The sequence below is a fragment of the Ranitomeya imitator genome, chromosome 5 (genome assembly GCF_032444005.1).
Source record: "Ranitomeya imitator isolate aRanImi1 chromosome 5, aRanImi1.pri, whole genome shotgun sequence".
NCBI lineage: Eukaryota > Metazoa > Chordata > Amphibia > Anura > Dendrobatidae > Ranitomeya > Ranitomeya imitator.
Genome location: NC_091286.1, coordinates 18,569,981 through 18,582,569, shown reverse-complemented (window position 1 = coordinate 18,582,569; position 12,589 = coordinate 18,569,981). Strand labels below are relative to the sequence as shown.

The 12,589-nt window shown below is 42.4% G+C and overlaps 1 protein-coding gene across 1 annotated transcript in view; it reads left to right on the top strand.

Annotated features, from left to right (window-relative positions):
- The window catches only part of ALK (ALK receptor tyrosine kinase), a 750,864-nt gene that overhangs the window by 677,676 nt on the left and 60,599 nt on the right, over positions 1-12,589 (top strand). The window contains exons 14-16 of the mRNA XM_069768364.1: positions 1,114-1,245; positions 10,993-11,137; positions 11,409-11,591. Of these exons, the coding sequence (XP_069624465.1) occupies positions 1,114-1,245; positions 10,993-11,137; positions 11,409-11,591 (460 nt within the window). The remainder of the gene's footprint in view (positions 1-1,113; positions 1,246-10,992; positions 11,138-11,408; positions 11,592-12,589) is intronic.

Genomic DNA, 12,589 nt, shown 5'->3' with positions numbered 1-12,589 from the left:
CCCCAGTGTCAGTGTCATTATCCTGTACCCCGAGTGTCAGTGTCATTATCCTGTACCCCCAGTGTCAGTATCATTATCCTGTACCCCCAGTGTCAGTGTCATTATCCTGTACCCCGAGTGTCAGTGTCATTATCCTGTACCTCGAGTGTCAGTGTCATTATCCTGTGCCCCGAGTGTCAGTGTCATTATCCTGTACCCCGAGTGTCAGTGTCATTATCCTGTACCCCGAGTGTCAGTGTCATTATCCTGTACCCCGAGTGTCAGTGTCATTATCCTGTACCCCGAGTGTCAGTGTCATTATCCTGTACCCCCAGTGCCAGTGTCATTATCCTGTACCCCCAGTGTCAGTGTCATTATCCTGTACCCCCAGTGTCAGTGTCATTATCCTGTACCCCGAGTGTCAGTATCATTATCCTGTACCCCCAGTGTCAGTGTCATTATCCTGTACCCCCAGTGTCAGTGTCATTATCCTGTACCCCCAGTGTCAGTGTCATTATCCTGTGCCCCGAGTGTCAGTGTCATTATCCTGTACCTCGAGTGTATTCCAAAACCACATGCATTGTAGAATAAATTCGTTATGAAAGTAATCACACTGATGACACTAGAATGATGCATGAATTATAGGAATAATATTTTGCTGCAATCAATGATTCATCTTTTATAATATTTTCGGCAGTATTTGCTCCACAGTCTGTACAGCGCCATCCGTCTTTTTTCTACTATATCTTCAGCTTTTGCTGCTATTTTTCAAGTACTTTTTGCGCTCAAATTATGAAACTTCCCAGGACTCCACGGATCAGCTGTGACCTCTGCTCGCACTGATCTGCAGCACTGTTTGCTGTTCTGCTATGTGCACTGGTTACATCCGGGTGTTGCCGGAGCTGATATCAGCTGAACAATGGGGGTGTCGGGTGTGGGACCCCCAACAATCTGATATGGATTACTTATCTTGATAATTGCTCATCAATATCATTGTAATGAAAAAAATCCCTTTAATGATCCAGCTGTCCTCTACAGTAAGATCAGAACATCCACAGGACAGCCGACATGCGTCCTCAGGATCTCCATACAGCGGACCTCTCCTTTAATTTGTCCCCTTTCCTCCCTGGCTAGGCCGATCCTGTCCTGAAGATGGTGTGCATGGGCGAAAATAACCAGATCGAGGAAGAAATCCGAATGAATGGAAGCGTTAGTGAATGGGCCGGCGGAGGAGGAGGAGGCGGGGGAGCCACGTATATATTCAAGGTAACCAGGAAATAAGGAGACTGAGACACTGAAAGGAGGTGGGTGCAGTGGCTACGATGGTACAGTGGGTATGGGTGCTGCGATGGGTACGGTGGGTACAGTGGGTTTAGTGGGTACAATAGGTACCGTGGGAACAATGAGTACGGTGGGTACGATGGGTACCGTGGGTATGACTGCTTCGATGGGTACGGTGGGTACAGTGGGTTTAGTGGGTACAATAGGTACTGTGGGAACGGTGGGTACAGTGGGTACGATGGGTACAGTGGGTATGGGTGCTACGATGGGTACAGTGGGTATGGGTGCTACGATGGGTACAGTGGGTATGGGTGCTACGATGGGTACGGTGGGTACAGAGGGTACGAGGGGTACAGTGGATTTAGGGGGTACAATAGGTACTGTGGGAACGGTGGGTACAGTGGGTACGATGGGTACAGTGGGTATGGGTGCTACGATGGGTATGATGGGTACAGTGGGTACGGTGCTATGTGTGTCATTCTCCCCCCTACAGATGCTCGTCATACTGTATCCTGCTCCAGAACGTGACTCACCTCAGTGACATTAAAGAAGCAGTTATAGTGTCCGATACTATAGTCACATCCAAAGCTGCGTCTACAGCTCCACTGCCTGTAAATTACAGCCCACACCTGGGGCGTGTCCACAGTGCACTGCACGCTGCTTGCTGGGACATGTAGTGTTGTACCGTCATAGGAATAACACTTCGTCTCCCACAATGCAATGCAGCCGACCAGAGAAATGCTCAGATGGTGAAACATGTACAGTGGGGCAAAAAAGTATTTAGTCAGTCAGCAATAGTGCAAGTTCCACCACTTAAAAAGATGAGAGGCGTCTGTAATTTACATCATAGGTAGACCTCAACTATGGGAGACAAACTGAGAAAAAAAATCCAGAAAATCACATTGCCTGTTTTTTTAACATTTTATTTGCATATTATGGTGGAAAATAAGTATTTGGTCAGAAACAAAATTTCATCTCAATACTTTGTAATATATCCTTTGTTGGCAATGACAGAGGTCAAACGTTTTCTGTAAGTCTTCACAAGGTTGCCACACACTGTTGTTGCTATGTTGGCCCATTCCTCCATGCAGATCTCCTCTAGAGCAGTGATGTTTTTGGCTTTTCGCTTGGCAACACGGACTTTCAACTCCCTCCAAAGGTTTTCTATAGGGTTGAGATCTGGAGACTGGCTAGGCCACTCCAGGACCTTGAAATGCTTCTTACGAAGCCACTCCTTCGTTGCCCTGGCAGTGTGCTTTGGATCATTGTCATGTTGAAAGACCCAGCCACGTTTCATCTTCAATGCCCTTGCTGATTGAAGGAGGTTTGCACTCAAAATCTCACGATACATGGCCCCATTCATTCTTTCATGTACCCGGATCAGTCGTCCTGGCCCCTTTGCAGAGAAACAGCCCCAAAGCATGATGTTTCCACCACCATGCTTTACAGTAGGTATGGTGTTTGATGGATGCAACTCAGTATTCTTTTTCCTCCAAACACGACAAGTTGTGTTTCTACCAAACAGTTCCAGTTTGGTTTCATCAGACCATAGGACATTCTCCCAAAACTCCTCTGGATCATCCAAATGCTCTCTAGCAAACTTCAGACGGGCCCGGACATGTACTGGCTTAAGCAGTGGGACACGTCTGGCACTGCAGGATCTGAGTCCATGGTGGCGTAGTGTGTTACTTATGGTAGGCCTTGTTACATTGGTCCCAGCTCTCTGCAGTTCATTCACTAGGTCCCCCCGCGTGGTTCTGGGATTTTTGCTCACCGTTCTTGTGATCATTCTGACCCCACGGGGTGGGATTTTGCGTGGAGCCCCAGATCGAGGGAGATTATCAGTGGTCTTGTATGTCTTCCATTTTCTAATTATTGCTCCCACTGTTGATTTCTTCACTCCAAGCTGGTTGGCTATTGCAGATTCAGTCTTCCCAGCCTGGTGCAGGGATACAATTTTGTTTCTGGTGTCCTTTGACAGCTCTTTGGTCTTCACCATAGTGGAGTTTGGAGTCAGACTGTTTGAGGGTATGCACAGGTGTCTTTTTATACTGATAACAAGTTTAAACAGGTGCCATTACTACAGGTAATGAGTGGAGGAAAGAGGAGACTCTTAAAGAAGAAGTTACAGGTCTGTGAGAGCCAGAAATCTTGATTGTTTGTTTCTGACCAAATACTTATTTTCCACCATAATATGCAAATAAATTGTTAAAAAAAACAGACAATGTGATTTTCTGGATTTTTTTTTCTCAGTTTGTCTCCCATAGTTGAGGTCTACCTATGATGTAAATTACAGACGCCTCTCATCTTTTTAAGTGGTGGAACTTGCACTATTGCTGACTGACTAAATACTTTTTTGCCCCAGTGTATCTATATATACAGTGATGATCTATCTATATGGACGATGATGATGTACAGACAGGAGCTTCCCACAAAATCAGAATATCATCAAAAAGTGAATTTATTTCATTTCTTCAATACAAAAAGTGAATCTGATATATTCTATACAGTCATTCATCAGAGAGTGATCTATTTCACGTGTTTATTTCTGTTAATGTTGAGGATTATGGCTTCCAGCCAATGAAAACCCAAAAGTCATTATCTCAGTAAATTAGAATAATTATTAGTGATGAGCGAATGTACTCGTTACTTGAGATTTCTCGAGCACGCTCGGGGGTCCTCTGAGTATTTTTTATTTCTCAGAGATTTAGTTTTTATTGCCGCAGCTGAATGATTTACATCTGTTAGCAGCATAAGTACATGTGGGGGTTCCCTAGAAACCAGGCAACCCCCACATGTACTTATGCTGCTAACAGATGTAAATCATTCAGCTGCGGCAAGAAAAACTAAATCTCCGAGCACTAAAAAATACTCGGGAGGACCCCCGAGCGTGTTCAGGAAAACCCGAGCAACAAGTATATTCGCTCATCACTAATCATTAACAAAAAACACCTGCAAAGGCTCCACAATCATATAATAATGACACTATAGAATATAGGAGATTCACTTTTTGTATTGAAGAAGTGAAATAAATCAACTTTTTGATGATCTTCTAATTTTGCGAGAAGATCCTGTATATGGACGGTGATGATGTATCTATATGGACAGTGATGATGTATCTATATGGACGGTGATGATGTATCTATATGGACGGTGATGATGTATCTATATGGACGGTGATGATCATATATCTATATGGACAGTGATGATGTATCTATATGGACGGTGATGATGTATCTATATGGACGGTGATGATCATATATCTATATGGACGGTGATGATGTATCTATATGGACGGTGATGATGTATCTATATGGACGGTGATGATCTATCTATATGGACAGTGATGATGTATCTATATGGACAGTGATGATGTATCTATATGGACGGTGATGATGTATCTATATGGACAGTGATGATGTATCTATATGGACGGTGATGATGTATCTATATGGACGGTGATGATCATATATCTATATGGACAGTGATGATGTATCTATATGGACGGTGATGATGTATCTATATGGACGGTGATGATCATATATCTATATGGACAGTGATGATGTATCTATATGGACGGTGATGATCTATCTATATGGACAGTGATGATGTATCTATATGGACAGTGATGATGTATCTATATGGACGGTGATGATGTATCTATATGGACGGTGATGATCATATATCTATATGGACAGTGATGATGTATCTATATGGACAGTGATGATGTATCTATATGGACAGTGATGATGTATCTATATGGACGGTGATGATGTATCTATATGGACGGTGATCATATATCTATATGGACGGTGATGATGTATCTATATGGACGGTGATGATGTATCTATATGGACGGTGATGATGTATCTATATGGACGGTGATGATGTATCTATATGGACGGTGATGATCATATATCTATATGGACAGTGATGATGTATCTATATGGACAGTGATGATGTATCTATATGGACGGTGATGATGTATCTATATGGACGGTGATCATATATCTATATGGACGGTGATGATGTATCTATATGGACGGTGATGATGTATCTATATGGACGGTGATGATGTATCTATATGGACGGTGATGATGTATCTATATGGACGGTGATGATCATATATCTATATGGACAGTGATGATGTATCTATATGGACAGTGATGATGTATCTATATGGACGGTGATGATGTATCTATATGGACGGTGATCATATATCTATATGGACGGTGATGATGTATCTATATGGACGGTGATGATGTATCTATATGGACGGTGATCATATATCTATATGGACGGTGATGATGTATCTATATGGACGGTGATGATGTATCTATATGGACGGTGATGATGTATCTATATGGACAGTGATGATGTATCAAATTCAAATTCAAATTCAAATTCAAATGAGCTTTATTGGCAGGACTAAGTACACGTTAGCATTGCCAAAGCATATGGTAAAAATACGGGGGTGGGGCAGGGGGGCATATAGAGGTCCAGGGAATATCAAATTCCTTTTAGAGGATAGGGGATGTTTCCAGGGTGGGGTATAGGAGTCCATGACATATCGGGCTCTTTAGTCGGGGGATAGGGATATGTCCAGTGTTGGGGTACGGGAGTCCATGACATATCAGGCTCCTCTTAGTCTGTGGCAGGCACTGACATATTCCGCTGCTACGGCCGCTGCACTTTCCTCTTCCCCCAGTATTATCGGCAGTTTCTCTTCCTCCTCCTTGGAGGTGAAATCTGGGAGGAGATCAGACAGCCTCTTGAAGTGAGTGTCCCTCACTGCGGAGTATTTGGGGCACCTCAGCAGGAAGTGGGCCTCATCCTCCACGGCCTCCTGGGGGCACTGCTGGCAGAGTCTGCTCCCTCGAGGCTTGTAGTTCTGTCGGTGCCGCCCGGATTCGATGAGTAGGCTGTGGGCGCTCAGTCTGTACCGGCTCAGGATCTGTCGATCTTTGGGGTTTTCTAGTTTCTCTAGATATGGGGCCAGTTTGTACTCCCTCTGTAGATTCCGGTATATTGTCAGTTTCTGGGATTTGTTTATGTCGTTCCTCCAGATGCTGAGATATTCCTCTTTGACTTTGTGTACCATTTTCTGGATTTCACCTTTTGTCAGGCCATGGAGGTTGATGGCTTGGTCAGACTGGCTTTGGGTACTTTTCCTTAGGAGGCTTCCTGAGGCTTCCTGGTGTAGGAAGGCTTTGTGATGGTAGGAGCTGGGACTGCTACTTTGTAGATGAGCCTTGAATGACAGCGCCTTCTTCTTTATTGCGATGTGTAGTGGGATTCTGCCCAGCTCTGCTCGGCAGGCGCTATTTGATGTGCTCCGATGGACTTGGAGAAGATGCTTGCAGAACTCTAGGTGGAATATTTCTGTCGGCCCAGCGTCCCACTTTGACCAGTTTGGGTATGAGACTGGGCCCCAGACCTCACTACCGTATAGAAGAATTGGGGCAATGATGGAGTCAAAAATTTTTAGCCATACGGTTACTGGTGCCTTGAGGTGGTACAGACGCCTTCTGATGGCATAGAAGGCTTTGGATGCCTTGTCTTTTAGTGACTCTATGGCTTGCTTGAAGCTCCCTGACTGGCTGAGTTCTAGGCCCAGGTAGGTGTACCTGTTGGTTTCAGCAAGTGGACGGTTGTCTATCATAAAGGTAGGATTGCCAGTGGATTTCTGCTTTCTTTTCTGGAACACCATGATATTAGTTTTTTTTTTTTTTTTTTTTTTTCTATATGGACGGTGATGATGTATCTATATGGACGGTGATCATATATCTATATGGACGGTGATGATGTATCTATATGGACGGTGATGATGTATCTATATGGACAGTGATGATGTATCTATATGGACGGTGATCATATATCTATATGGACGGTGATGATGTATCTATATGGACGGTGATGATGTATCTATATGGACGGTGATGATGTATCTATATGGACGGTGATGATGTATCTATATGGACGGTGATCATATATCTATATGGACAGTGATGATGTATCTATATGGACGGTGATGATGTATCTATATGGACGGTGATCATATATCTATATGGACGGTGATGATGTATCTATATGGACGGTGATGATCTATCTATATGGACGGTGATCATATATCTATATGGACGGTGATGATGTATCTATATGGACGGTGATGATGTATCTATATGGACGGGGATGATGTATCTATATGGACAGTGATGATGTATCTATATGGACGGTGATGATGTATCTATATGGACGGTGATGATGTATCTATATGGACGGTGATGATGTATCTATATGGACGGTGATGATATATCTATATGGACGGTGATGATGTATCTATATGGACGGTGATGATGTATCTATATGGACGGTGATGATGTATCTATATGGACGGTGATGATGTATCTATATGGACGGTGATGATGTATCTATATGGACGGTGATGATGTATCTATATGGGCGGTGATCATATATCTATATGGACAGTGATGATGTATCTATATGGACGGTGATGATGTATCTATATGGACGGTGATGATGTATCTATATGGACGGTGATCATGTATCTATATGGACAGTGATGATGTATCTATATGGACGGTGATGATGTATCTATATGGACGGTGATGATGTATCTATATGGACGGTGATCATATATCTATATGGACAGTGATGATGTATCTATATGGACGGTGATGATGTATCTATATGGACGGTGATGATGTATCTATATGGACGGTGATCATGTATCTATATGGACAGTGATGATGTATCTATATGGACGGTGATGATCTATCTATATGGACAGTGATGATGTATCTATATGGACGGTGATGATGTATCTATATGGACGGTGATGATGTATCTATATGGACAGTGATGATGTATCTATATGGACAGTGATGATGTATCTATATGGACGGTGATGATGTATCTATATGGACGGTGATGTATCTATATGGACGGTGATGATGTATCTATATGGACGGTGATGATGTATCTATATGGGCGGAGATGATGTATCTATATGGACCTGTGATGATGTATCTATATGGACGGTGATGATGTATCTATATGGACGGTGATGATGTATCTATATGGACAGTGATGATGTATCTATATGGGCGGTGATCATATATCTATATGGACGGTGATGATGTATCTATATGGACGGTGATCATGTATCTATATGGACAGTGATGATGTATCTATATGGACAGTGATGATGTATCTATATGGACGGTGATGATGTATCTATATGGACGGTGATGATGTATCTATATGGACGGTGATGATGTATCTATATGGGCGGTGATCATATATCTATATGGACAGTGATGATGTATCTATATGGACGGTGATGATGTATCTATATGGACGGTGATGATGTATCTATATGGACGGTGATCATGTATCTATATGGACAGTGATGATGTATCTATATGGACGGTGATGATGTATCTATATGGACGGTGATGATGTATCTATATGGACGGTGATCATATATCTATATGGACAGTGATGATGTATCTATATGGACGGTGATGATGTATCTATATGGACGGTGATGATGTATCTATATGGACGGTGATCATGTATCTATATGGACAGTGATGATGTATCTATATGGACGGTGATGATCTATCTATATGGACAGTGATGATGTATCTATATGGACGGTGATGATGTATCTATATGGACGGTGATGATGTATCTATATGGACAGTGATGATGTATCTATATGGACAGTGATGATGTATCTATATGGACGGTGATGATGTATCTATATGGACGGTGATGTATCTATATGGACGGTGATGATGTATCTATATGGACGGTGATGATGTATCTATATGGGCGGAGATGATGTATCTATATGGACCTGTGATGATGTATCTATATGGACGGTGATGATGTATCTATATGGACGGTGATGATGTATCTATATGGACAGTGATGATGTATCTATATGGGCGGTGATCATATATCTATATGGACGGTGATGATGTATCTATATGGACGGTGATCATGTATCTATATGGACAGTGATGATGTATCTATATGGACAGTGATGATGTATCTATATGGACGGTGATGATCTATCTATATGGACGGGGATGATGTATCTATATGGACAGTGATGATGTATCTATATGGACAGTGATGATGTATCTATATGGACGGTGATGATGTATCTATATGGACGGTGATGATGTATCTATATGGACGGTGATGATGTATCTATATGGACGGTGATGATCTATCTATATGGACGGGGATGATGTATCTATATGGACAGTGATGATGTATCTATATGGACAGTGATGATGTATCTATATGGATGGTGATGATCTATCTATATGGACGGGGATGATGTATCTATATGGACAGTGATGATGTATCTATATGGACAGTGATGATGTATCTATATGGACGGTGATGATGTATCTATATGGACGGTGATGATCTATCTATATGGACGGGGATGATGTATCTATATGGGCGGAGATGATGTATCTATATGGACGGTGATGATGTATCTATATGGACGGTGATGTATCTATATGGACGGTGATGATGTATCTATATGGACGGTGATGATGTATCTATATGGGCGGAGATGATGTATCTATATGGACCTGTGATGATGTATCTATATGGACGGTGATGATGTATCTATATGGACGGTGATGATGTATCTATATGGGCGGAGATGATGTATCTATATGGACCTGTGATGATGTATCTATATGGACGGTGATGATGTATCTATATGGACGGTGATGATGTATCTATATGGGCGGAGATGATGTATCTATATGGACGGTGATGATGTATCTATATGGACGGTGATGATGTATCTATATGGGCGGAGATGATGTATCTATATGGACGGTGATGATGTATCTATATGGACGGTGATGATGTATCTATATGGACGGTGATGATGTATCTATATGGACGTGTTACATTGTAGTCGTGGCCACAGTTGACGGCGTTTTCCTTCCCTTTCTCCTCGGCAGGACGCCGTCCGGTTGGACGTTGAATTTCTTTGCACGGTGTCTCTGTCTCCCTCCATCACCAGGCGATTAATACATTAATACATGGCTGACGCGTAGCTCGTAGTTGACAAGAAGCGGAGCTGTGCCGTCCTCTGCTTACTGGTAGAAGGATATTATTCAGGCGAGAGTCACTGATGAAGCTCCTGAGTAATGGAGAGAGGACAGGAGATCACACTGTAACGAGGGCTGCAGCTCATCAACAGCAGCACGACCAGAAGGGGAAAACGAGCGTTAACGGAAACACAGCAGTGATACACTAGAAATCTAAAATGTACGATCAGCTGTGGTCAATAATGAGATACCTGTAGATACGGATAGAACCCATATAAGATCTGTGCTTGCTGTCAGTGAATAGTAATATTAGTTCGAAGGGTGGTCAGCAATCTCCGGTGTCCATCCGAGATCACACAGCTGAGAATCTGTTACACTGTATCAGTCAAATGACAAAATAACTGCAAAACCCCCAAATCCTGCCCTTGACCCCAGACCCACAACTCTTACCTGCAGGGATACATTGTAACAAATTCCCTAGGGTGGGCAGTGGATGGCAATGCCAAGGGTTGGGACTGAGTCCCCCGCTTTAGCAAGTTGAGGACCCCGATGACTGAGCCTGGGAGATCCCACCACAGATGACAACAATTTGTACATTTATTTACTCTTTCTACAGGTGGAAAATGGAAAATACATCCCAGTGCTGATCGCAGCAGGAGGAGGCGGAAGAGCGTACAGGGCCAAAGCCAATATCATTCACCCGGAAAGACTGGAGAATAATTCCACCACGCCGGGGATAAATGGGAAATCTGGGGCAGCGGGTACATTTTTTTTTTTTTTTGTAAAATCAACATACATGTGTTAATATTCACATTAAAATAATAAGTAAAAAAAATGCTTGTAATCCCCCACCTGACCTGATGGTGTGCTGTCCAGAAAACTCATGACATGAGCATCATAGAGCACAATGCGCCTCAGTCTGAGCACAAGGGGAAGAAGGCTCCTCTGCGCCACCTAGTGGTGTGATATGTTTAGTGATACATAAAATATATGGAAACTTGTGATGTTTGTCCTCTGGTTTTCTTTCTGCAGGAGGTGGAGGTGGCTGGAGTGATCACTCATCAATTGCTTGGGCTGGAAAATCCCTTTTAGATGGAGGAAATGGTGGAGAATCCTGCCCACAGGCCATTAAGAAGTGGGGGTGGGAAACCAGAGGGGGCTTCGGAGGTGGTGGAGGCGGCTGCTCCTCAGGTGGAGGAGGTGGAGGATATATTGGTAAGAATTAGGATGTAACAGATGTGATATAAGAATGTAATAGAGCATATAAATGTATGAGTGTGAGAGGTAAATACAGTATATATATATATATATATATTAGGGTTGGGGCAACCTGATTCACAGGACCTGGTCCATTAGCCACAGCAGCAATCTCTGACCGCAGGATGAGAACCTGCTCTGTACTGACACCATCCATGGCTCGTATTTCATTAGCCGACTAGTATAACCTGGGCATGTATATAATTATATATGTACAGCTGGTATAACCTGGGCATCTCCTGTATATAATTATATATGTACAGCTGGTATAACCTGGGCATCTCCTGTATATAATTATATATGTACAGCTGATATAACCTGGGCATCTCCTGTATATAATTATATATGTACAGCTGGTATAACCTGGGCATCTCCTGTATATAATTATATATGTACAGCTGGTATAACCTGGGCATCTCCTGTATATAATTATATATGTACAGCTGGTATAACCTGGGCATCTCCTGTATATAATTATATATGTACAGCTGGTATACCCTGGGCATCTCCTGTATATAATTATATATGTACAGCTGGTATAACCTGGGCATCTCCTGTATATAATTATATATGTACAGCTGGTATACCCTGGGCATCTCCTGTATATAATTATATATGTACAGCTGGTATAACCTGGGCATCTCCTGTATATAATTATATATGTACAGTCGGTATAACCAGGGCATTTCCTGTATATAATTATATATGTACAGCTGATATAACCTGGGCATTTCCTGTATATAATTATATATGTACAGCTGGTATAACCTGGGCATCTCCTGTATATAATTATATATGTACAGCTGGTATAACCTGGGCATCTCCTGTATATAATTATATATGTACAGCCGGTATAACCAGGGCATTTCCTGTATATAATTATATATGTACAGCCGGTATAACCTGGGCATTTCCTGTATATAATTATATATGTACAGCCGGTATAACCTGGGCAT